The 27,774-nt window shown below is 47.5% G+C and overlaps 1 protein-coding gene across 1 annotated transcript; it reads left to right on the top strand.

Annotated features, from left to right (window-relative positions):
- On the top strand, positions 1-21,880 carry p2rx1 (purinergic receptor P2X 1). The gene is made up of 11 exons (XM_033046390.1): positions 1-155; positions 3,050-3,197; positions 5,882-5,953; positions 7,920-7,989; positions 9,864-9,960; positions 11,156-11,236; positions 11,339-11,480; positions 12,771-12,907; positions 15,992-16,082; positions 20,329-20,394; positions 20,969-21,880. Exons 1-11 carry the CDS (start codon positions 16-18, stop codon positions 21,080-21,082), a joined length of 1,158 nt encoding a protein of 385 aa, XP_032902281.1. The 5' UTR covers positions 1-15; the 3' UTR covers positions 21,083-21,880.
- Positions 21,881-27,774: the final 5,894 nt, after the last annotated feature.

Here is a 27,774-nt window from a genome sequence, read left to right as displayed (position 1 = left end):
TTCACTCCAGAGACCATGGGATCCAACAAACTGAGTGAAAATGTGTCTGACTTTTTATTTGAGTACAAGACCCCTCGGTTGATAGCTCTGAGGGACAAGAGGGTCGGACTAATTTTCCGGCTGATCCAGCTCGTTGTGCTTGCGTACGTTGTGGGGTAAGAGAACGTTTGTTTCCCCATCTTGAGTATTGTACGATAAGTGAGACTGGAGAGATGAGACTCTGGTCACTTTGCATGTAAGGGTGGAAGGAGGTTAGTAGGCTGCCTTTCCACCTATAACAAGAGGCAAGAAGAGACTTGGGTTGAGGTTGGCCACAATCTGCTTCCTAAAATCTCCAGCTTCCTTGAAGTTACACTGTGGACCAACATTGCCGGTATTGTTGAACGATCAGCATTAGCTTCCCCGCCCTCTCAGCTCATTCTCTCCTTCCCTCCCACCGTTCCTCACCCATTGCTCTCAGCATCAGTTATCTTTTATGATCATTTCACCTGCCGTCCAATCTTCCCTGTTCATCTGCTTCTTCTCCACATGAGATTTCACTGTTGCTAGGGTACCTTAGGAAACTGGAACAGTGCTTGGAAGATATGCTACAGCTATACATAGAAACATAGAAAATAGGTGCATGGTTTTTATTTTAATTAATTCATCTTCGAGGATCGGGACATGGGTGGCAAGGCCAACCTTCAATGCATGCCCCTAAGCATCCCCCTTCCTGGAGAAGGTGATGATGAGCTTCCTCTATGAACCACTGAAGACCTTCTGGTGAAGGTGCTCCCACAGTGCTGTTGGGGAGGGTGTTCCAGGACTAGTGAAGAGTCCGCCATGTTGCGGTGGGTATAGAGCTATGTGTCAATAAGGACAGAAGTGGACAGAATGTTTATGTCACAAGTTCTAGGAGCAGAATTAAGCAATTCAGCCCATCAAGTCTACTCCACCGTTCAATCATGGCTGATCTATCATCCCCTCTCAACCCCATTCTCCAGCCTTCTCCCTTACCCTTTAATTTTCTGCACCAGCCTACCGTGGGGTCTTGGTAAAAGCCAGACCGAAGTCCATGTGAACCATATCAATCAGTCTACCTTCATAAGTTCTCACAGTTACCTCCTCAAAAGCTCTTCTCAGGTTTTGTGAGACGCGATCTCCTCTGCAAATCAAAACCTTGCTGCCTTCTCCTTTGTATTGGATGGTCTATTCATGGTGCAACACTGACTTTGTTTACCCATGCTCAGGAAGCTTTAGGGCAGCACAGCGGCGCAGCGATAGAGTTGCTACCTTACAGCGCCAGAGACCCAGGTTCGATTTTGGCTACGTATGGGTGCTGTCTGTGTGGAGTTTGTCCGTTCTCCCCGTGACCGTGTGGGTTTTCAGGTGCTCCGGTTTCCTCCCACACTCCAAAGACGTACAGGTTTGTAGGTTAATTGGCTTCTGTAAATTGTCCCTAGTGTGTAGATAGTGTTAGTGAATGGGGTGATCACTGGTCGGTGCGGACTTGGTGGGCTGAAGGGCCTGCTTCCAGCCTGCATCTCTAAAGTCTAACGGTACAGTCAGACCATGAGCACAAAGTATTATCGGCTGACTATGAGAAACTAACTCTAAACACCCAGACAGCCATCACCAGACAGAAACAATAAATCGTGTTTAGTTAAGTCGTAAGAAGCATATTAAAATTACAACCGTGACCGAACGTTATGGTGCAATTTCCAGTGAGTTTTTGTCCATTGCATGTCAGTGTGTGAAAAACAAGCCATGAGATTCCAGAGGACTAACGCCAGACTCATTTCCCACAGAGTAAGACGATAAACGAGGTGGGGAACAATTTCCCATGACTTACAGATGGATATCCAAAAATTCCAGAAGTTTGGGAAATATGTGCCTTTGAGGGCACTGTTGGCGCAGCGAGACATTCTAAATCATGTCTCAGAAGCGCAGTCATGCGCAATGTGGCACAGTGCCTTCTGAGGAGCTACGTCGAGGTGTGAACAAGAGCAAGGTTAAAGAAGGGAGTTTTAAATGGGAGCGAGGGGTGGGTAGGTTTATTGAGGGACATCCAGAAACTGGGACCCAGACACCTGAAGGTATAGCCTACAATGGAGACAAAAAGGAAGGTCGCAAACCGAAACATCACTTATCTATTCCCTCCACAGATGCTGCCTGGCTTGTTGATGCCTCCACGCTTTGTGTTTTAGTTTAACCTGCAATGTTGGACTGCACAAGAAATAAGAATTGGAGGAGCGTGGAGTCTCATGGGTAGTAGTGCCTGAGAAAGTGATAGAGATATGGAGAGGTGGGAGCCAGTGTGGCGTGCGCGGGGGAGGAATGACCGATGCCATCCCCCGGAGCTTTGGGATGGTATTATACGAATACAGAGTAATTCTTTGGCTTTGCAATGTTTGGGGACATGCCAACAACATGCAGGATGCCACATGATGGCCAAACCTGGGCTGGAAATCGGTCCCCTTGTGTTGTCAAAATGCAACTGATGGCATGCAAGAAAGTTAAATCCCCACGGCCTATAAAGAGGCAAAATGATAGAAGCCATGGATTGAGGGGCAAGGCTGGAATGAGAGATTGAGCCTGGGGTAAGGATCAGGCCGGGGCGAGCGGGAGCTGGGACAGTCCCCAGTGTTGGTGCAGCCACAAACAAAGGTGGCCTTCAGAACAAAGGCGACGTGTGCAGGGATGGACTGCAGATGCTGGTTTAAACTGAAGACAGACACAGAAGCAGTCTGAAGAAGAGTCTCGATGCGAAACATCACCTATTCCTTTTCTCCAGAGATGCTGCCTGGCCTGCTGAGTTACTCCAGCTTTCTGTGTCTGCCTTCAGGACAAAGGCAATGTTGGTTATACCTCTTCCTCCGTTGTCTGGAGACTCGGGCTGCAGTTGGGTGTGCTAGGTCCCTTGGCGTTGGTGGGTCGGGTGGGTATGCTAACATTGGGAAATGTCCCTGTACCTTGAGCTGGAGACGGGACCAGGGATTTCCCAGTTTGCCACCTCTCACTGCAGGCTTCCGGCTGAAGTTAACATCCATGTTTCGTTCACTTGCTGCAGCTGGGTTTTTATCTACGAGAAGGGCTACCAGAGCACAGGCTCCACCATCAGCTCCGTCTCCGTGAAGGTGAAAGGCTTCGGCTTCACCAACCTCTCCAGCGTTGGCCCCAAGGTGCTGGACGTGGTTGACTACACTTTCCCATCACAGGTAAGAAAGGCGAGTGTCAATGTCAACTGCATTTGACCATCGGCGTGCAACAGCCCAAGGGCTGACCCACTGCCGACATTTCAGTGTCACCTTTGGGAGTCACCTGGTGTGGTAGGGTGGGATGGGGTGGACAGTTACAACACCATCGACCTGAAACCGGGACAACTTGGCTTCTTCACTAGCCCAGCTAAATATCGCCCAGCAGTCTGCAAGTAGATTTTTTTTTTTTTAATTAATTAATTTAATTTTTTTTTAATTTTTTTAAATTTTTTTTAAATTTATTAGAAGTAAGTACAATGCATTGGTACAAAAATTATATTAACATATTACATTCTCTGTACAACTTCCTTTTTTTTTTTTTTAAAGAGAAGTGAGAAAAGTGAGAGGAAAAAGAGGTTGTGAAAAGTGAAGAATAGACTAGTGAACGTGGGTGAAAAACAGATAATGAAAAAGTGAAAAAAAGGAATGTGTGAAGAAGGAAAGCAGGAGGGAGATTATTCATTCGCCACAAGGAGATGAATTTTTAATATTCTAAATCATCTTTCACCCATACCTGAAACTTTTAGTTTTCATGATACTATGTCACCACATGAATCCAATAAATCGATAAATGGGGACCAACTCATTAAGAATTGGTCTTGTTTGTCTATTAGGAGGAGTCTCATTTCTTCCAAATGTGCTGTGTCCAGCATATTACTGATCCACATTTTAAATGTTGGTATATTAGCATTTTTCCAAAATGTAAGTATAAGTTTTTTTGCTGTTATTAACCCAGTCTGCAAGTAGATGAACAGTGTTAGTAACTGTAACATCAATTGATACTTCAAATCCAACAAGCCAAAGGAGATGAGGAGAGATTTCTTTAGTCAAAGGGTGGTGAATCTGCGAAATTCTTGCCACAGACGGCTGTGGAGGCCACGTCAATGGATATATATTTTAAGGCAGAGGTTAGCAGACTCCAGATTAGTAGGGGTGTCAGGGGTTATGGGGAGAAGGGAGGTGAATGGGGTTGAGAGGAGAAGATAGAGCAGCCATGATTGAATGGCGGAGTGTACTTGATGGGCCGAATGGCCTCATTCTGCTCCTCTAACATGAACTTATGAAGCTAATGCTAACCAACGACACTCCGCTCCAGACCCCATTGTGGCCTATTTTGACCAAAGAGATGAGGCAAGAGGATGTCGCTGATAGGTTACAATAGCTTGAAGCACGTACCACCAGATTCAAGAGCATCTTCTTTCCTGCTGTTATCAGACTCTTGAACGGTCGTCTCACACATGAAGATGAAGTCTTGATCGCCCAGCCTACCTCTTTATGGCCCTTGCACTTTTTTTAACTGTATCTTCTCTGAAGCTGAAACACTTTACGCCACATTCAGTGATATTCCTCTTGAGCTCCATCTCGATTATGTATACATTTATGTGTGGTATGATCTGACTGGAGGGAACACAAAACAAACCATTTCAGTGTTTTTCAGGACAGGTGACACGTTCAGGATCAGGGGCTTGGGCCTGCAGGGTCAACATCCTGGGGGTAAGGTCCGGGGTTGGTGTAGGAACTCTAACACAGGGGGCAGTGTGGGAGGGGAGGAGGGGTGTCCAGGGTCTCTTGGTAAAAGGTTCAGAGCTGTGATTAAGGAACTGCAGATGCTGGAAAATCGAAGATAGACAAAAATGCTGGAGAAACTCAGCGGGTGCAGCAGCATCTATGGAGCGAAGGAAATAGGCAACGTTTAGGCCCGAAACATTGCCTATTTCCTTCGCTCCATAGATGTTGCTGCACCCGCTGAGTTTCTCCAGCAATTTTTGTCTACCTTCAGAGCTGTGATGCATTGAAAAAAGGTGCAAGGTCATGACCCTGGAGGTCCTGGGTCGGAGTTCAGGGTTATGACCCTGGGGGAATTGTTCAGGGCTGGGGGTTTTTTGGGCCTTGTTCCTGGCGGAAAGGTTCAGGTCTTGCACCTGAGAAAAAGTTCTATGGTCAGAGACCTTTGTGAAAAGTCCAGAGTCAGAGAACTTGGGGAAAAGTTCACGGCCATGACTGTGTGTGTGTGGGGGGGGGGGAAGGTTCAGGGTCATGACCCTGGGGAGATTGAGAGGTGGAAGAAAGATTCCACCAGTGGCAGAAATTAAACAGCGGCCATGCCAGCTCTGCAAAGCCTGCACCAAAGTTGCTTCAGATGCCGACTGTGCTCCTTAAACTGTGCTGAGAATATTGTTAGAATATGGTCTCCATTCATTGACTATTTGAAGGGGTGGATCGGTTCAGCACGGGAACCTAACTGAAGCTTGGACTCAGGATTAGATGAAAAGTTATTCTTTATAATCCACGAACCTATCTCCAATGATGTATTATTAGTAAATCATTCCATTCTTTTTTTTTAATATTGACATTTGTATTTTTTTTTCCTCTTTCTCTCTTACTTCCTATCTTAAAAAAAAAAAACTAGAAGCAGAATCAATCCACAATTGATAATATTAATAATGTACGACTGATATAAATTAAATGTTAATAATATGTGTTTGCTTCTAATAAAAATATTAAAAAAATTAAAAGAAACTGTGCTGAGAAGGTTGAAATTCCATATCTAGGCTGTTAACTACAGTATCACTCAGAGTCAAGAGAGGGAATTACTTACTTATCTCTCTCTGCCTCTCATCACCTGTCTGTGTTTCCTTCCTAAGGGATCGAGCTCCTTTGTCATAATGACCAATTACATCCTAACTCGGAAGCAGTCCATGAAGTCCTGCGCACAGGTAAGCTCCCAGGTGTTCTCCCAGTGTTGGTACCTGGGCCACCATTGCCCGTGTGTGGGTGGAGCCCATTTACACCCCGTCCCATGTGCTGCTGTATTGACGCCAACAAATGGGCATCAGATTCAACCCAGGCCACTCCATAAGACCACAAAAGATCAGAGCAGAATTAGGCCATTCAGCCCATCTGGTCTGCTCTGCCATTCGATCATAGAAACATAGAAACATTGAAAATAGGCGCAGGAGTAGGCCATTTGGCCCCTCGAGCCAGCACCGCCATTCAATATGCTCATGGCTGATCATCTTAAATCAGTACCCCATCCCTGTTTTCTCCCCATATCTCTTGATTCCATTAGCCCCAAGAGCTATAATCTAACTCTCTCTTGAAGAGATAGATCTATTTTTCCCTCTCAACCCTATTCACCTGTCCTCTCCTCGCAACCTGTGTAGCCCTTACTATTGGAGAACATATCAATTGCCGCTTCAAAAATACCCAATATCTTGGCCCATAGATTCACCACCTTCTGGCTAAAGAAATTGCTCTTTAGAAAGATGAAGGTACGTCCTTTTATTCTGAGGCCATGCCCGAAGAAGGGTTTCGGCCCGAAACGTTGCCAATTTCCTTCGCTCCATAGATGCTGCCGCACCCGCTGAGTTTCTCCAGCAATTTTGTCTACTCAGAATAACAGGATCAGTGAACCGTCAGCAGCCTCTCCCAGGCCAGTGAGGCTCTCAGTACAATTGCCTCCTGACATCAGAAACAGGTTTTCCATCTCAAGCTTTGCTTGAGGAAGACACTACCAAGTGGATAGAAGAGTCAAAGGTGCTCTCAAAGTCATAGAGTCTTAGAGTCATACAGCATAGACCTTTGGCCCAATTATCCGATGCCAATCAACATGTTCCATCTACACTCGTCCCACCTGCCTGCGTTTGGCCCATATCACTCTAAACCTGTCCTATCCATGTACCTGTCTAAATGTTTCTTAAACAATGCGATAGCACCTGCCTCAATTACCTCCTCCGGCAGCTCGTTCCATACATCCACCACCCTTTATGTAAAAAAGTCTCCTTGGAAAGGTGAAAGGTCCTCACCCACTCCTGGAAACTCAGGTCTATGACTGCTCAAGATGGACACAGATCAGCTTGCTGATAGTATTGAGAACTTTGAGCCCATGCATGTGGAGCGCACGTAGTCAGTACAAGTCACCCCCATCGCCATCCACCTGCCTGCTCCACCTGTGGCAGTGTCTGCAGGTCCCACCTTGATCTTGCAACTGGAGTAGAAGCAAGTCACCCTCGACTCCACGTGACAACTGGAAGAAGGGGAGAGGAATGGCTTTGTGCTGGATGTTGATGATGCGGAACCCAACATGTCAATGCTGTTGAACATCATAGGTCAACTCCCTCTCACTAGATCAGGTTGGCGAAGGGTCTCAACCCAAAACATCACCCATTCCTTCTCTCCAGAGATGCTGCCTGTCCTGCTGAGTTACTCCAGCTTTTTGTGACTCTCTCACTAGCGATGGGCCTGGTCCTGGGGTTTGTCTTTGTGTTTGCCTGGGGCCATGATTCACCCTGAGGCAAGGTGTCTGAATGCCAGCCTTTCTCAGTCACTGGTCTGGAATGGGACTCAAACCCACAGCCTTCTGATTCCAAGGAGGTCTTGCTGAGGGTCGAGCTGGAGCATGGGTTGGCAGGATGGAGGGGCTTTTAACTTCAGACTAGAGATATAGAATGGAAACAGGCCCTTCAGCCCACCGAGTCCGTGCCAACCAGCGATCAGATCACCCCGTACACTAACACTATCTTACACACTAGGGACAATTTGCAGAAACCAATTAACCTACAAACCTGTACATCTTTGGCGTGTGGGAGAAAACCGGAGCACCCGGAGAAAACCCACGTGGTCAGACTGATCTGGGCAGTGCTGGATTATGACTTGTCACTTGCTGTGTTGTCTCTACCGCAGCATCGTACGTCCGGAGAGTGTGAAGCAGACAGCGACTGTCCCACTGGGAAGTTTAGCCGCTATGGACAAGGTAAGGATCACATCCTCACGATACTCGTGTTCTGCAAAGTATCCCCTGTGGGCCGTGGATGCTGCTGGCAGCTGGGCAGTTCTACTCCCACTAGCTACGTGAAAGCAGCTTCAAGCAAGGTCTGAAGAAGGGTCTCAAATCAAAACATCACCTATCCATGATCTCCACTGATGCTTCCTGACCTGTTGAGTTACTCGAGAACTTTGTGTCCTTTTGTGTAAATTAACCAGCATCCGCAGTTCTGTTTCTAACTCGCTACATGTCGTGATTACATCATGCCGGCAGCTCTCTTGCCACCATTCACTGCCCGCCCCCACAGAACACTGGCCTTCCTCCACTCTCCCTCACCCCCACAAAACACCCCCCTCCCTCCATTTTCCCTCGCTCCCCACTGGCTGATTTGGATCAAGACTGAGCCCATGTTTTGGGCGATTTTGGAGACAGTTTGCATCCAAAAACCAGCAACCAAGTATGCAAGGGTAGAGAATATCCTCTCCTTAAACATGCAACTCTGTGGTGCAGCTGGTGGAGCTGCTGCCTCCTAGCTCCTGAGACCGGGGTTCAATCCTGACCTCAGTGTGTGTTTGCACATTCTCCCCGTGACACATGAGTCTCCTCCAGCATCCCAAACACATGCAGGTTGGTGGGTTAATTGTCTGCTATTAATTGCTCCCGCTGCATGGGTGGGCGGGGGAAGAATCTGGGGGGAGTTGAAGGCAATGTGGAGAGAATAGAATGACATTCTTGTGTGCAGGTAGTTTATGATCACACAGTTACAATGGAGCAAAGGGCAGGTTCCTGACTATGACTATGATTTGATGAAAAACGAGCCGAGTTTCAACATTTTCCAACACAGGTATTCCCTGACTTACATGATAAATGTCAGGAGATTCCCAGAAACTGGGAGGAAACAGGGTTCTCCTCACCTCAGCTACTTTGGAGCAAGTCTGGATCCCCAGACCCACCAAAATATCTCAGGGGCAAGAGAAGTGGAACGACAGACACTGCACTAAAACTGGAGGGAGACATGAAAATATTCGGAGATAAGAGGAAAATAGATTAGATATAGCAAGCGCAACACATGCTTTTTGATGGTTTTCTTTCTATGTATTTCAAACTTCTCACGCCATGGAGGCCATTCAGCCCATTGAGTCTATGCCGGCTCTCAGAGCAATCTCCCTTTATTTACCTGCTTACCTGTTCCATCGCACGCTCCCATCAATTCCTCAACGTTCTCACTCACCCTACGTAACGGGGGTGATTGGCAGCGGCTGACCTGGACGTCTTTGGGATGTGGGAGGAAAGCGGAGGAGAGCAGTGCCGTCACAGGGAGAGGGTGCAAACTCCATCCAGTCAGGATCGAACCCAGGTTGTCGGTGAGGAGAGGTGACAGCCACAGCTCCACCTCTTCCTTTGTAGACCTACGCTTGGCCTCAGCAGATTTTCCCACCCCTTTGCCGTGGTCCACGTCCACATTGGCCAGCATTGCTCACACCCTCAGTAACATGCACGTTACATTTTACCCCTTGGAACGACAGCCACGGTGGCGCAGCGGTAGAGTTGCTGCCTCACAGCGCCAGAGACCCGGGTTCGATCCTGACTACGGGTGCTGTCTGTACGGAGTTTGTACATTCTCCCCGTGACCCACGTGGCTTTTCTCCGACATCTTACATTTCCTCCCACACTCCAAAGATGTACAGGTTTGCGGGTTAATTGGCTTGGTGCAAATGTAATTGTCCCTAGTGTGTGTAGGATAGTTCTAGTGTACGGGGATCGCTGGTCGGCGCGGACTGGTGGGCCGATAGGCCTGTTTCCGTGCTGTATCTCTAAACGAAACAACTAAACTGCTAGTTACTGACATTTGTTATCGTCAGGTATGATGAGAGGGAGCTGCCGAAACAACTCTGCAGGAGTGAAGACGTGTGAGATCTTCGGCTGGTGCCCCGTGGAAAATGACCTCCATCTTCCAAAGTAAGGATCTCTTGTCAGATTCCAGGCCTGACATCGCTTGTGACGTACGGGAGTGAAGTCAAACCTACACCCGTGGCCCTGCTGTTGAAGCAACAATGCCCTTAATCCACAGCCCATTACTGACGCACCCGAACCATAAGATATCATGCCCTTATGTTAGGACCAGCTGCAAAGTTCACCGCCCTCACCACCAGCACACTGTGCCTGCAGTGTTTGCTGCTCATACAATGAATGAGTGGCTCCCCAGCAACTCTCTCAGGCATCGCATGTAGGGAGGGGCATGAGAAATAGCAGCAGATGGGGGCCCTTCAGCCCATCATCACTGCCCTACCATTCAATGTTCAAGGCTGATCTTTTAGCTCAACACCACTTTCCTGCACTAACCCCATTTTCCACCAGTTCCATGAGATCAAGGCTTCGCTCCGTGACTGATCCATGAACATTGTATTCTCCAATTACAGGTAACCTGCTTCCCCCCCTTCCCTTTCCATCTCCTTCTGATCCACCTGAGTCTGCTTGCACATCCTACTTTCCAACAAACCCTGCCACCCCCCCCCCTCCCCCAGGCCGCCCCTTATCGCCTACTTTCCCTTCACCCATCTATCCCATCACCCCATCATCCACCACACTCCTCCCACTGTTCCCTATCCTTTCCGCTGCCTGTCTACCATTCCCACCTCCATCCTTATCCACCTCCACTCTTCACTTTCCTTCCTCCTCAGATTCCCTTACCTGCAGACTTTTGTTCTCTCCACTTATCACCTTCCTCTGTCGTTATCTCCACCCGCCCTTCCCTCATCTCACTCCATCCACCATCAACCCCTCCTCACCTGGGTCAACCTGTCACTTGCTATCACCTGCCCCACCCCTCCCCTCACCTCCTCACACTAGTTTTCTCCCCTCTACTCTTTCAGTCCAGATGAGTACCCCAAACCCAAACGTCAACTGTTCACTTGCCTCCACGGATATTGCTTGACCTCTAGATGCCTGAGCGAGTTGCTGGGGAGCCACTCATTGTTCCTCCAGCTATTTCCTTCTTTGCTTGAGATTTCCAAGGATATCCCACCTTTCGGGTGAAGGAATTCCTTCCCATCCCTGTCCCGGGATGACATGGCAGGTCACACCAGCACCCCATCATAGCCCTGCCTGCTGCCATTGGTAATCCCTGACAATGACCTCCTACTTCTTTCCATAGTCCGCCCTTGCTGATGGCTGCAGAAAACTTCACAATTTTTATCAAGAACTCGATCACTTTCACAGCCTTCGGCGTTTCAAGGTACCAATTCACAATATTGAGTTTTCACTCACAGTTTTTCAAGGTAATTTTGGGAAGAGAAAAAGCCAGTTGTGTTTTTACCAAGTGCACGCTGTTTTCTAGGAGGAATTTGGTGGAATTCATTACCAAGGCATATCTGCGCAACTGCACTTACCACAAGGTCCACCACCCCCTCTGTCCTGTGTTTCGTTTGGGATACATTGCTGAAGAGATAAAGGAGAACTTCTCTACACTGGCATACAGAGTAAGTCTAGACCCCATCTACTGTGGGGATGGAGGGAGGACTCTACAGAACTTAGCATCATGGAATCATAGAAACAGGTCCCACCAACCATCAAACACCCATTTTTATATTAATCTAACACTATCACATTTTATTCTCCCCATATTTCCATCAACTCTGCCCCTAATATGACGTGGCTCATCTTTTACCTCAGGAACATTTTCCTGCAATAACCCCATACCTTATGATTACTTTAATATCAAAAATGCTAGCAATCGAGAACTTGCCGGAGCAGGCGGGAGTATTCAACGTGCTCTTAAAAGGAGAGGCAGCTGCTGGTGATAACTTGCCTCAAACCACATCTCCACCTTCCTCTGACCTTCACTGTGCTCCACCTCCACATCGCCCACAACTGACGGGCTTCCTCTTGGCTGCTGCGCCTGCCCTAGGAATTTTATGTTCAGAAGTCATCGGGGCAAAAGTAGGACATTCGGCCCAACGAGTCTATTCTGCTTCTATGGGACACGTGTTGGTAAATGGGATCAGTATGGATAGGTACCTGGCGGTGAGGGTGAATGCACACGCACGCACGCACACACACACACGCACACGCACACATATGCACACACGCGCGCACACACACAAGACACTCACTCATACACATACACGCACAAATGGACACCGGACACATGGACACCGGACGCACACACACGGAGGATGCACACACAGAACACACACAGAGGAAACACACACACACACACACTCAGGATACACACAGAGACAAGGGACCAACTTTGTCTTAAGCCCATGGCCTCGAGTCTCTTACTTCTAGGAATGGGGAAAAGTTTCTGATTATCTATCCTTGGACAGACACAAATACACACGCACACACACACACACACACACACACACACACACACACACACACACACACACACACACGCACACACGCCCGCGCACCAGCCAGCCAGCCAGCCAGCAGTGGCGTCAATAAAACTGAGCATCAGAAAGCGAGTGGACGTGAGGATGAGTTTCTCCTGCTTGGAAGTGGAAGTTATAATTTTTCAGGAGGTGGATTTATTGAGTGACCTTGTGAATCTGCGCTATTGTGATCACTCTGACATAACAGAACGAGATGCAGGCAGATTTGACAAAAGGCTGGTCACTGCCCGCCACTCCTGTTGTGTATTCAATACCAGTCCAAGTGCCATGTGACAACAATAACCTGGTTTAGAGGTGAAAGTACAGCCTGAGACCAGACACATTCGAGGAGCATTGCTGACAGAGGGCTCTGGTCTTGCCTTGTTGAAGGGAGCCATGATTGGCATCGTGATAGACTGGGACTGTGACCTGGACTGGCCAGTGACTCACTGCAAACCCACCTACAGCTTCCACCAGCATTACCGGAGCCTGACCAAGGACCAGGTGTCAGTGGGCTTCAACTTCAGGTGAGCAACCTCCGACAGGTGACAGTGCTGGTGAGTAGGGTTCACATCTACACCTAACACACATCTGGTGTAAGGGCAGGAGGATTTCCCTATGGCACAGAGCTCAGGAGGTGGTAAGGGAGTCTCACCCAGTCCAACTCATGGGAAGCAGGATCCTGAGGTATCAGGCCCCAGCCTTTGATGGGAGAATGCACTAGGCCTGGTGAAGGGGCTGGGCAGCACAGCAGCGCAGCTAGTAGAGTCACAGCGCCGGAGACCCTGATTCATCCTTGGGTGCTATATGTGTGGAGTTTGCAAGTTTTTTCAGTTTAATTTAGAGATACAGCGCGGAAACAGGCCCTTTCGGCCCACCGAGCCCGCACCAACCACCGATCCCCGCACACCAACACTATCCTACACAAACTAGGGACAATTTACAATTTTACCGAAGCCAATTAACCTACAAACCCTTACGTCTTTGGAGTGTGGGAGGAAACCTGAGCACCCAGAGAAAACCCACGCAGTCCACAGGGAGAACGTACAAACTCTATACGGACAGCACCTGTAGTCAGGATCGAACCTGGGTCCGTCGCGCTGTAAGGCAGTAATTCTACCGCTGCGCCACCGTTCTTCCTATGACTGCATGAGTTTCCTCCAATTGATCCAGTTTCATCAAACCTCCAAGAGATGTGCTGTTTGGTTGGTTAATTAGCCACTTATAATTGTGTGTGGAGTGGTTAAATCTATAGAGAGTTGATAGGATGTGGTGAGAATAACATGGATTTAGTGTAAATGGGTGCATTGATATAAAATGTATAGTGAGAATAAACACACAAAATATAAATAAGGCTGTCCTCAAATCAGGTTCCAATGTATTTCTCAAAGCAGCAATGGATTGTTTCTGGAAATAAAGAACTGCAGATGCTGAAAATCTGAAATAAAAGCAGAGAGTGACACAAATACTCAGCAGGTCAGGCAGCATTTGTGGAGAGAGAAGTTGAGTTAATATTTCTAACACTCTAAGGCCTTCCTTTTCTTTGAAGAACAAAGCAAGGATCTGTGCAGGGACCACGGCCTTTGTTATCTATATTAACAATTTGGATGAGAATTCAGTTGGCATGATTAGCAAGTTTGTGGATGACAACAAAATTGCTGACTTAGTCATGATTAAATGGGGAAGTAGACTTGATGGGCTGAATGGCCTAATTCTGCTCCTATGTCTTATGGTCAAGGTCATTTTCCCAAGGTAGGATTGTTTAAAACTAGAAGGGAAAGAGTTAAAGGGGAACTGAGGGGCAACTTCGTCACTCAGAGACTTGAGGGTATCTGGAGCAAGCAGACAAAAGACATAGTAAAGGCAGATACAATAACAGGGTATAAAAGATGTTTGGGCAGGTACGTGGATAGGAAACATTTAGAGGGATATGGGCCAAACACAGGTAAACGGGACTAGCTCAGGTATGCAATTTGGTTGGCATTGATGTGTAGGGCCAAAGGGTCTGTTTCCGTGACTGCTGATCATGAAGCCTATTTTCTCCCATTAGACCTATTTCCCTCTATGTTTTTTTTACCTGTATAGAACTATCCTAACGCCTCTTAAGTATTGTAATTGCATCTGCTAGTCCCACCTCCCCTGGCAACCTAATCCAGATATTCACTACCCTCAGTGAGAAAAACCTACCAGATCTCCTTTACATTTTTGACCTCACATTAAACCTATAGTTCTAGACCCCACTGTCCTCAGAGAAAGTCTTTATATCCTATCCATGCCTGTCGTTTTATTTTATAAACCTCTATCAGGTCAATTTGCAGCCTCTTATGTTCCAATGAGAATAAATCCAGCCTGTCCTCTGACTACAGCCCTCCTTTCCAGCAATATCCTGATGAGTCTCTTCTGCACTCTCTCTCTCTGTTGCTACCACTTTCTTCCTGTGGTGTGGCGACCAGAACTGTACATAGTTGCAGTGTGACTAGTGTTTGGTGCAACTGCAACATGACTTCCCAATTCCTATGCAGAATGCCTGAGCCTATGAAGGCAAACATACAAAATGCCTTAAAGACACAAAGTGGTGTGGTAACTCAGCAGATGAGGCAGTGCATCTGGAGAACACTGGTTAGGTGACGTTTCAGGGTCAAGACTTTTCGTCAGACACAAAACATCACCTGTCCATGTTCTCCAAAGATGCTGCCTGACCTCCTGATTTACTCCAGCACTTTGTGTCCTTTTGTGTATTGAGCAGCATGCTGCATGTGCAGTTCTTTGTTTCAACATACAAGACCAGCTGGATATCAAACACCTTCACTACACTAACCGCCTGTAGACCCAAGAGAAGCTACAGGTGAAAGAGTAAAGAGCAGCCCCATGGTCTGTCAAATGGCGGAGGAATGTACAATGCAACTCCAGAAGAATTCCCCACTTGAATAAGGGAATCCAGTATAAATCCACAAAGTTGGGATACTTAGAATTCAAACTATAAAAGGCCTGAGAAACATTTCTTTACACAAATAACATTCCACTTGTGCCCAGGCTGGGCGCAGAGAAACTCAACTGCTTCAGACATTTGGAGCTGAACTGTTTGCAGACAATCTAATTGCCCACCACTACATTACATCAGTGACTTCAATCAGAACTAAGTCAGTGACTTTGGATCATGCTGAGATTGTGATTGATGCCATAGAGAAAAATAACTCCCTCTGTTTCTGCATTTCACTCCCCATCTTCCTTCGTTATCACATTGCACCATTTGCACCCTTCTGTCTTTTCCAATTATCATCTCCAGGTTTAGTTGCTACCTCCATCCTACTCGCCCCACCTGACTCTATCCATCAACTCCTCATCACCTGGATCCACCCATTACATACAGCTTGTGCCTCACCCCTTCGCCTCGCCTCTCTCTGCCAGCTCTCTCCTCTCTACTCCATCAATCTGAAGAAGGGTCCCGACCCGAAATGTCCTTTGTCCATTTCCCTCCACAAATGCTGCCTGACCCGCTGAGTTCCTCCAGCAGTTTGTATTTTGATCAAGATTCCAACATCTGCCATCTCTTCCTTTCAGGCTTAGCCTGATATTAGTAGCATATTAAATCCCGTTGTTATTTTCCAAAGGTATGCTAAATACTATGTGGAAAATGGCACAGAAATGAGAGATCTCTACAAGGTCTTTGGAATTCGGTTTGATGTGATGGTGCACGGAAAGGTAAGGCTATTTACTGCTCTTGTCTTCTCCAAAATAAAGGATATATGTGATGGGGATGGAGCCTTCAGCAGGTACCACGTGGTCAAGTGGGTTTAGTGCAATGATGACCCTAATGAGGCCAGCATCCACAGCTGGCAGAGCCGCTGCCTCAACAGGTTCAATCCTGACCTCCAATGCTGTCTGTGTGGTGTTTGCATGTTCTATGTGACAGCGGGCTTTCCTGCCAGGAGCTCCAGTTTCTTTCCACATCTCAAATATGTGCAGGTTGTGGTGTGTATGAGGGGGGGGGGGGGGGGGGGGGGAGTTAATGAACTGCTATAAATAATCCCTGGTGGGTGGGTGATAAAATCTGGGAGAATTGCTGGGATGATGACAAGAATTCAATGGGATTAAAGGAACTGGGAGCTTGATGGTCAGAATGGGCCGAGTGGGCTGAATGGCCTGTCCCTGTGTTGTGTGACTTGATGACTCTTTCAATTATTATTATTATTATTATTTTTGCCTTCCGAAACTTCCATCAAGTAGCATAACTAATCGGGAGTAACTTTGCTGATCGCTGTCAGACTGTGGCTGTCACTTGTTTCTCAGCCCCGGAATGCGTCAGCTATCAGTGAGAACCACAAGACTACTTTCATGCCAACAGCCAGGCCTGGAGGGGAAAGGCATCCCTTGGGGATAGAAGCCGCAGCCAACAACATGGGTGGCTTGGCTGTACGGAGAGTGAAGAGAAAGCTCCAGTCAGCTGCAGTCACAGGGGATTCTGTTCTGTTGCCGGGCAAGCAGGCAGACATCGCTCTGGTGGACAATGAAGATCTAATCATCTCTGTCAGAGCCCCGGCTACCTTCTCCCTTGCACTCCCGTAGGCAAGCTGGGAACTGGGATGCATCTTATCGGACCTGGGGAATTGTCCGCCTGTTAAGAAATACTACACATCCCTCTTTTCAACAGTGACTTGAACTGTTGAAGTTTCACTGCTTCAAATGTCTTTCAAAGGCCACCTGCCCAAGCCATTGTAGCTACATCCTTTGGTGCTCAGTTTAAGGCCATTCGCCACTTACCACTCTACTGATGCCCCAGTTCACCAACCAGTCGCCCGTCACCATCCCTTGTTACAGCAACATCACCTGTTCCCAGCAGATAGTCATGAAGTCATAGAGTTAGAGAGTGATACAGTGAGGAAACAGGCCCTTTGGCCCAACATGTCTCAGCTACACTAGTCCCACCTGGCGGCATTTGGTCCATATCCCTCCAAACCAGCCCTATCCATGTACCTGTCTAACTGTTTCTTAAATGTTGGAATAGTCCCTGCCTCAACTACCTCCTCTGACAGCTTGTTCCATACACAGTCATGGCCCAGCTCATCCTACCCATCCTAATGGCCCCCAACCCTACACCTCAAAGTCCCCCAGGTCCCAATCCCACCCAAATGACAGCCTTCGGCCAAATCTGGAGCATAATATGTATCAGGGGTTGGCTGCTCTTTACAACAAAGGAGCAGTTAATCGAGCATTGAACCTAAAGTAGTTTAGTTTAGTTTAGGGATACAGCTCGGAAATATGCCCTTTGGCCCATCGAGTCCGCGATGACCAGCGATCCCCGCACACTAACACTATCTTACACACACTAGGGGCAATTTACTATTATACCAAGCCGATTAATCTACAAACCTGTACGTCTTTGGAGTGTGGGAGGAAACCAAAGCACCCATAGAAAAGCCACGCTGGTCACGGGGTGAACGTACAAACTCCGTACAAACAAGCACCCGTAGTCAGGATCGAACCCGGATCTCTGGCGCTGTAAGGCAACAACTCTACCGATGTACCACCGTGCTGCACTGATAACAGCCCTGATAAAACTGATGTATGGGGAATCAAACCTCAATATGGTTGTGAAGGTGGCTGTGGTCACTAGAGGGCAGTCATCTCAGCCCCAGGACAAGAGCAGAAATCTTCCAGCTCATTTTTTTTCATTCTTCATACAGAGGGTGGTGGGTACATGGAACAAGTTACTGGAGAAGTTAGTTGTGGCAGGCACTATAACAATATTTATAAGACATTTGGACAAGAACATGGATAGAAAAGGGTTAAGGCACAGATTACTGGAGTAACACAGCATGTCAGGCAGTATCCCAGGAGAACGTGGATAGGTGATGTTTCGGGTCAGGACAATTATTCAGAATGATCGTGAGGGGGGCGGGGTGGGGGTGGGGGAGAGAAAGCTGGAAGAGAGGAGGGGCAGGACTAAGCCCGGCAGGCAATAGACAGACACAGGGTGAAGGAGTGTTATATGATATGCAGATGATTGGACAAAGGCCAGACATGAAAAGACTTCTGGTGTGACGGAAGGACTGAAGAGTTGCAAATTGTGAAGCTATTCGTTGGAAGGGTGGGGGGGGGGGGGGGGTGTGGGGGGGTGGAGAAATAGGGGTGAGTACAGATGGGGCACGGGGGAAGGAGGGAAGAAAGGGGGTTTATATGGGGGAAGAAGGAAGATGGGGTGGTTTATGTATTTACATAAAATTGGAGAACTCAATGGCAGGGATGTGGCCCAAAGTCATGCAGGTGGGACTAGTGCAGATGGAGCATTTTGGGCCGGCATGGGCAAGTTGGGCCAAAGGGCCTGTTTCCATTCTGAATGATTCCATGACCCAGCATAGACACAATATGCTGGAGTAACTCAGATGGTCAGGCAGCATCTCTGGGTGACGTTTCGGGTGGAGATCCTGCTTCAGACAAGAGTCAGCCATGACTCAGTATTCTGGACACAACATCAGCTCAGTGATCGCTCTCCATCACAAGACATAGATGGAGATTTTCATTAATAATTGTGCACCATTCACTTCCAGTCACAATTCATTAGATAATGAAGCTGCCCATGCAAGATCAGGACAATATTCAGACATGGGCTTGTAAGCAAGGTCAGGTTCATGCCACTAAAGTGCCAGTCAGTGACCATCTCCAACAGGAGCTGGTCTAACCATCTATCCATGGCATATCCATTGTCGAGACCCCATCATCAATGTCCAGAAACGCATGTGGACCAACCACATCTGTGCCTTGGCTACAATTTCAGGTCAAAGACTAGGAATCCTGCCGCAAGTGACTCATGAACTGACACCCCAAAGCCTTTCCATTATCTGCAGGGCACAAGTCAGGCTCACTTCCCACTTGTCTGCATGAATGCAAATTCAAGAGAGAGTTAGATTTAGCTCTTAGGGCTAACGGAATCAAGGGATATGGGGTAAAAGCAGGAACTGGGTACTGATTTTGGATGATCAACCATGATCATATTGAATGGCGGTGCTGGCTCGAAAGGGCCGAATGGCCTACTCCTGCACCTGCTTTCTATGTTTCGATGTTTTAACTTCAACAACTCTTAAGAAGCCCAGCACCAACCGTTTGATTGCCACCCCATCACCCACCCTAAACATCCGCCCCCTCCTCCACTGGTACCCGGTGGCTGCATTGTGTACCATCTACACTGTAGGTACATGCCCAGTCTACTCCAACTGCAGCTCGTAAGCCCAGCACCATGGACAAATGCTGCAGCTACATGGAAGCACCACCACCTGCAGGTTCCCTTCCAAGTCACGCGCCATCCTGACTTGGAGATATATCACCATTTCTTCATCATCGTTGGATCTAGGTCCCGAAATCCTCTGCAGCAGCACTGCGGGAGTATCTGCATCAGAAGAACTGCGATGGTTCAGAAAAGCAGGTCAGGTTCTCAAGGCCAGTTGGGGATGGGCAATGGTGCTACACTTGCTCTGGTCATTAATTTGTTTTTAAATGTGCAGCTGAGTTATTTGTGTTAATTTCTGTGAAGAAGATCTAGTTTACAGATACAGCACATAAACAGGCCCTTCGGCCCATCGAGTCAACGCTGACCATCGATCACCCACCCATTCTATGTTTAGTTTTAGTTTAGTTTAGAGATACAACGTGGAAACAGGCCCTTTGGCCCATCGAGTCCTGTCCGACCAGCAATCCCCACATACTAACACAATCCTACACACACTAGGGACAATTTACAATAATGCCAAGCCAATTAACCTACAAACCTGTGCGTCTTTGGAGTGACCACGATGTTACTCCACTTTTGCATCTAAGCACTTTACAGTTAATTTACAGAAGCCAATGAATCTACAGACCCGCACGTTTTTGGACTGTACCTGTGACACATACCCATCTGCTCCTCCGTCTGACACACTCACTTAATTTCTCGGCTTCATTCTGTTTTACCCAGGCTGGTAAATTTAACATCATCCCGACCATGACAACCATCGGCTCTGGGATCGGTGTGTTTGGGGTGGTGAGTAGAATAACTAGATTATCTCCACACACACAGGCCAGACCCCAGAAGAGGGAACTGCCTGCATGAAGTTGCATGCTGCCTCTGCGATGTTGTGCCAGGGTTGGGGAGGGCAAGCAGTCAGAGTGCTCGGGGTCTACGAAACTGGGAGGAGATGGGAGTTGGTGGGCAGGCAGCCAACATTAGGGCCGAACAGCCTCCGCCCATTCCCTCTGCTCGCGAGGACTTGCGGTCAGAAAAGTGAGTTGAGCCGGGACTTTGACAGAGCCCAGAGAGCTGCCCTGTAGTTGGAGCTGGGACAGGGAAACGAGTCAAGGCCATGGCTGGTGATCAGCAAGAAGGGAGTCAGCTGATCAGGTGGGGGAGGGTCAGGTTGGCCATATAGCAGATACTTGGTGGGTCAGGGCCAGTAACCGGGTTGGGTGAGGATCAGAAGGTTATTGTGGGCAGGGTCAGTGGTGTTGGAGAGGTGGGGGACTTGACTCAACGGGGCATTCATCTTGCTGTCTGCGGTAGATCAGCTTTTGCAACTGAAAGGTGGCTGTTCTTGAACGATCCGTTTCTTTCTTTAAAGGCGACTATTGTGTGTGACTTAGTCCTCCTTCACCTCCTCCCAAAACGCAACTACTACAAGCAAAAGAAGTTCAAGAACGTGGAATCATCACTCCGAGCAGGGAGTGGACATTAGGCATCGCCTGGACAGGCTGACCCTGCAACTCTGACCCAGTGCCACCACCAGGACAATAGGCCTTTATGGCCAAGTTAGGACTCTTGATTTTTAACAACGTTTGACTTGAATTATACAAAATGGCGCCGGAAACGTGGCAACTCTAGAGTACTGTCTCAGTGAAATCTACTCTTCCTACACTTGTTAAGTATGATTGTGCCTTCGCATTGTAAGATTTTTACTGAACTGTATGCATGTGACAATAAAGTACCTTTGAACCATTGAGTTGTCCAGCAGCATCTCCCCAAGGTAACGTTGCCTCAAGAAGCAGCCAACGTAAGCAATGACCACTCACACCCCAGTCATTCCCTCTTCTCCGCTCTCCCACCAGGCAGAAGACACAAAAGCTTGAAAGCACATGGCACCAGATTGAAGAAAAGCTTCTTCCTTGCTGTTATCAGTTGACTGAACAGACTTTTCATGTACTTGGGATGAATTCCAGATCTTCCAATCTATCTCGTTGCGGCCCTTGTAATTGTTTCATATCGGTACTTATAACACTGGCAGTAACACTGTATTCTCCACTCTGTTTCCACTCTCGTTTATAACGCATGATGTACTCATGTGTGGTGTGATTTGCCCGGGATAACACGCACAACAAACTGGTTCTTTGTGTCTTGGTACATGTGACAATAAACATAAACTAACCACACCAAACCAAATGATCCAACGCACGCTCACTCGGTTTACTTTTAGGAACCTGAATAGTCTGGACTGAGGAGTTCAATAAAACTTACACTTGATCCTGGCTCTTTGATTAGCTTTCATTAACTAGTGGGATGACAATATTGCCTTCTCAGGCAATGGCATGATGTTATTGGATTTGCTTCCAACAGAGACCAAAGACTAACAAAGATGCCCTTCCTCGCCCTCCTGAAGAAATGCCCAGGCAGAATGAGTCCTGTCATCAGAACCATGTATTCTGCGTATCAGACAATGCCAATCCAATTCAACTAGAGCAAACTGACGGCAAACCATGGCGGTGCCTGCATGTGTAAATATGCAAAAACAATCTCACTGTGCAGTTGCACGTGACAAATAAAGCCAGCATGACAAGTCAATCTTCCTTTAATAGTTTATTTTGTGTACATCCCTCCCAAACCACCAGACTTGGCCTCAAACTTCATGTTTATTAGTGATTGGAGCAGAATTAGGCCATTCTGCCCATTAAGTCTACTCCGCCATTCAGTCATGGCTGATCTATCTCTCCCTCCTAACCCCATTCTCCTGCCTTCTCCTCATAACCCCTGACACACGTACCAATCAAGAATCTATTTATCTCTGCCTTAAAACTATCCATTAACTCTACAGCTTTCTTTGGCAACCTTCTAAAGAGGAACTCTCCCTCTTTAGAATGCAGCGTTTACACCAGTGACACATTGACTGACCCAATTGCATCTACCCTCCTGTTTTGGATTTCAATGTCCACTTGTAAGTCCTCAGATTGGGCGTTTGAATGAACTGGTCCAATGGAATTGGTGGAACCAATATTGTTACTTATTTGTGAGGAAGAATATTGGACTTTATTGGCTTCCATCACAGTGAGGAATGTGGGGAATCCGCTGTGGTGGATGTTTATGTTAACTTTCATGTAGTTATGTGTCTTGTTGCTTTGTTTTAGTATGGCTGTATGATAATTCGAGTTTCATTGTACCTTAATTGGTACATGTGACGATAAACTGACCTTTGAACTTGTAACATTTGTCAATAACCAGACCACAGGAGACTCATGGTTTCCACGAGTGCTGACATCCCCTCTGCCCTCACCAGTGTCAAACATGTTTCAGTTTCTCTGTTGGTTAATGGAGGTTTCTGCCTACCCAGGAATTTTTATCCAACAAGCAGACTGACACTTTAAGACAATGAAGGACCAGGAGAGGTGATGGCGAAATAAAGTTGATGCCCGCGAGGGATAGGTGTAAATCGATGGCATTGTTCTGATGATGTTGACAATGGATAGGAAAGAGCAAGGATCGACCCTTGGCAACATTAAGGGAAGGACGTGATGGAGGAAAGCTGTTTAACAATGTGAGCCACAGAGATGCTGGATGGTTGGGAGATTAGTGAAAATAGGCCACGCTCAGAGGAGACATTAGGAAAATTGGAGTAGAAGTAGAGATGGATTAATTTGAGGCCAGGATTGGGGAATAGTAGAAATAGCTGGTGGAGAATAGTACATTCAAACACTTCAGTTGGAGGGGGGAGGGAGGGAGGCAGCAGAGGCAACGGATCAAATGGCTTCACCATACAACTAAGTCCACAAGTAACAGACAGTAAGGAAAGGATAGAGTTTTCATAGTCTCATTAGGCAAAGGAGATGGTGGCTGATGGACAGATTTCCACAGAATGCACGGATCTGTCTGCTGGCCATTCCTCGTATTCACTGATGATTGCAGTCCCTCTCCACTCCACAGGGTGGAGACAGGAGACCAGCCTCTGTCTGTAAGTGCATTGGTGAAGCTGAGTCACTGATTCCATGCTCTCTGTCCCTGGCTCTCCTCCAGAGATGCACAAACTCCCCCAGCACCAACTTTGCTGCTTTCTGCAGTGTGGTCACAATAGGTTCTCCACTCAGAACAGCGGGTGATAAAGCCAAGATGGGGCTGTGGCAGGCGTGAGAAATGGCAGTGGCCAAGGACAGGTGGGTGAGGAACTCGAGGGCCAGGTACAGGAGGAGGAGGTCTGCTGCTAGACTGGGGGGTGGGGGGGCACTACCGGTGGGTGTTAAAATGAGCGGCTGCTGGCAGTGTGAGTGTGGGCTTGTGATTAACTTGCCGTCTGGGCTACCGCTAGCCACACTCATTCCACGGGGACCACACCCGAATTCAGGCAGTCTGCAATGTGAGGGTTTCACTCCTGAGTGTGGGGCCAAAGTGCTTAGTGCCCCGTGCCCAGGAAGGAGTTGATTAGTTTTGTTCCTGCCCACTGCACCCAACACATCCCAGGGTCCCAACTTTCTCTGGACTTCCAAGCTCCTGGGCCCAAACCTGCACCCATGCACAGGACCATATTAGTGCCAGCCACATAGTGCAAAGTCTATAGTAATTTGGTGCTGAGTAGGGTTATGCAGGTTGGTTCATGATGGTTCTAAGGCGCCTTTGGCTTCCTCTCAATTGTAGCAGCAAGAAGCGAGTGTGGCCAAGGTGATGTCGGTCTTTGGTGATATTAGCTGCTTTCTTGAGGCAGAGCTTCCTGTTGAACCCTTCAATGGTGGGGAGGTCAATACCCGTAATGGACCAGGCAATGCCCACCACTATCTGCAACTTCCTTTGTACTCAAGCTTTTGAGTTACCGAACCAGGCCATGAGTCAGTATGCGGGCCATCGTACACCTGTAGAACCGCGATACAGAGCATTCGGTGACATGATGATTCTCCACAAATGTCCAAGGAAATAGAGCTGTTGGTGAGCTTTCTTTGTAATTGTATCAATGTCGTCAGCCCAGGGTAGATCTTCACAGATGTGCACGCCCAGGAACTTGAAGCTGTTGACTCCAGTGTTTCCACTTTGAAGGAAATTACCTGAAATTCGGGAAATTCTGGTTGTCTTCAGGTAATTTTAGGGAAGTGGAATAATTTTGCTGCCTGTTTGGCGCTCAAAGGTTTAAATAGAGCACTGTCATTAACGCGTGGGAGTTTAAACAAAGAGCTGTCGGCTGCAGGACTATGTGCTTTAAACATAGCACTGTGGCCACAGCGCTATGGGTCACAGACTTCTGGAAAATTCTTGTATAACAATGAGTCTTTGGAATTCTCTTTCTCAGTGGAAGTTGAGCCTATGATTATTTTTCAGGCAGTGGTGGAATTCTGGATAAACCTAGTGGTGAAAAGTTACCAGTGGGCGGTGGGATTGCAGTTACATTGGGATTGGCTTTGATCTTACAGAACGGTGGGTGGGCTCAAGGGGCAGAGAGGGTGAGAGGGAGAGAGGGAGGGGCTGAGAGGGAGAGAAGGAGGAGTGGAGAGAGGGAGAGCGGGAGGGAGGGAGAACGGGAGGGAGAGAGAGACTGAGTCACATGAGAGCAGGTTGAAAAAATGAAGACAACGAAAGCTGTTGCAGGCAACAAAAGCTGCCTTGTATAACACTGTACAAATGAGTAACAGAGGCAGGCAGATACGGTGTAGTTACATAGATCTGTTTTGCCTGGTTCTTTGTGTTACCGTGTGCCTGCAGAAAAAAACCCAACAACAAATAGCAGGCAGGAAGCATTTTCGAAAATGTTAGGAAATACCATCAAATTCCAGGAAATTTGGGATTCTATTTAAGGAAAAACATTTTGGAGGTGTGGAAGCACTGTTTGACTCTCTCTGAAACACGTCTATCTGATGAGGACAGATGCATTATCCCTCAGTTTGCCCTTCCTGAAGTCGACAGTCAGTGCCTCGGTCTTGCTAAAGTTGGGAACATGACTGTTGTCCTGGCACCACTCCAACGGGTTCTTGATCTGGCTCCTGTGCTTTGGCTCATTGTTACCAGTTATTCATCCAATGATGATGGCTTCACTGGCTGCTATAAATCAACACTTGTGAGGGCAGTGGGGAAATTAGCAGTGGGTTAATGAGCATGGAACGGTTTGAGATGTGCTGTGGCCATGAAAGGCAGTATATAAATGCATCGTTATTTCTTCTCCAGGGCATCCTTGATAGTTGAAAAATAATTACTGGTTTGTCCACAGTCCCAGAACCAGAAATAACATGTTGATGTTTCTGCAACTTCTATCAGATGCAGCAGGGAGGCAGAAATCTCTTCGCCTGCCACTCAGTAAACTGCCTTTGAGAAGCCGCACAACAGGAGATAATTCAGGTCTGTAATGGGCTCTGTGAAGTAACCAGGTTCTAGCTGTTCCCCCTGTGGCCGCTCCCTGCCACCGATCGGGCCTGTGGTGATGCTGACGACCTGTTTCAGAGGCATCTTTTATTGCATTTACATCTGTTGATCTTGGCCAGGAATCCAGAGAGGAAATGAATACAGTGGAGGCAGAATATTGCCTTAACATTAAGTAGATCTTGCTGGAAATAAAGTCACCCGGGATTTAATACGGGTGATCACGTTTGAGAAGGTGACCAGACGATTAGTATTAGACTATAAAAAGGGAGTATTGCTGCCTGAATCAGAAGACTGTGGCTGCCCTTGGCATGGGCAATGCAGTCACGTGCCCTTGGCATGGGCAATGGAGTCTCACCAGACAACCCGACCGTAAGCTTGATGAAGGTGACTCAGCCTGAACTGTGTGACTCCACGGTCAGTTCATGGCCTTCCCCATGGTAACCCCAGTCCAGGGACAGGCTGGCTCTGGTGTGTTTGGCGGGGCCAGGTGTCTGAAAAAATATAATCTCCCACCTGGGCATTTTGGTTACGCGCGGATGTGCAATTTGATATATCCCCTTAGTGTCGTTATGGAGCCGGATATGAACTGTCAAGAGATTTGTTTATTTATCATATGCCAGATATGAACGGAAACGATGCAATTCTTACATGCAGCAGCTCTATAGGCACATTAGGTGCCACAAGAACAAAAATTAAAATTTAATAATTTATCAGCTATTCTTAGTAAACCATAAGTAATAGAAGAATTAGGCCATTCGGCCCATCGTCTAATCCACCATTCAATCATGGCTGATCTATCTCTCCCTCCTAACCCCATTCTCCTGCCTTCTCCCCATAACCCCTGACACCCGTACGAATCAAGTAACCAGAACCTGATATTGCAAAAAACGAAGAACACAGAGCAACCACAGTAGTGCAAAGACTGGAGACGTTTGGTGTTGAGGTTGGGTTTGTGGTTAGGATTGTGCAGGGTAGTTCAAGATTCTGATGGAAAGAAGCTGTTCTTACACTGGAAGTAACAGTTCTCAGGGCCCTGCATGTTCTCCTTGATGGTAGCAGCGAGACGCGGTGGTGTGGGTTTTTGATGACATCAGCTGCCTTCTTGATATAGCACTTCCTGGAGATCCCTTCAATGGTGTTGAGGTCAGTAATGTCCAACCCTTTCTGCAGCCTCCTTTGTTCTTCCGCATTAGATTTCCCTAGCCTGGTCATGATGCAGTCAGTCAGTATGCTTTCCTCAGTACACTTATCGAGGTTTGATATAAACGTTTTCAACAACATACCAAATCTCCTCAAACCTCTGAGGAACTTAAGGCATTGGTGTGTAGTTTAGTTTAGAGATACAGCGTGGAAACAGGCCCTTCAGCCCAGAGAGTCCGCACCGACCTACACACACTAGGGACAAATTACATTTTTACAAAGCTAATTAACCCACAAACCTATACATCATTGGAATGTGGTCACGGGGAGAATGTACAAACTCCGTACAGACAGCACCCGTAGTAAGGATCGAACCTGGATCTCTGGCGCTGCATGCGCTGTAAGGCAACAATTCTACAACTGCGCCACTATCATCACAGAACCGTCATCTGAATACAAATAATTTCCAGCACTGAGAACCTCCCGTCTCTGAGATGTCGTACTCCTGTAGTGCCAGATGTGTGTCCAGCTGTTTCATGTGTCACATCCAACTGATACTCGTCCTGTACATCCTGCTGTGCTGCATCTAATTTATTGCTTGTGACATCCTGCGTTTACCGCTGTTGCCTGCTCCTGGACACAAGCCTGCTCTTCCATACTCTTAGTTTAGTTTAGTTTACAGCTACA

This window comes from Amblyraja radiata, chromosome 28 (assembly GCF_010909765.2).
Source record: "Amblyraja radiata isolate CabotCenter1 chromosome 28, sAmbRad1.1.pri, whole genome shotgun sequence".
NCBI classification, from domain to species: domain Eukaryota; kingdom Metazoa; phylum Chordata; class Chondrichthyes; order Rajiformes; family Rajidae; genus Amblyraja; species Amblyraja radiata.
Note: the sequence above shows the minus strand (reverse complement) of the source record. Positions and strands in the feature narration are given on the sequence as shown.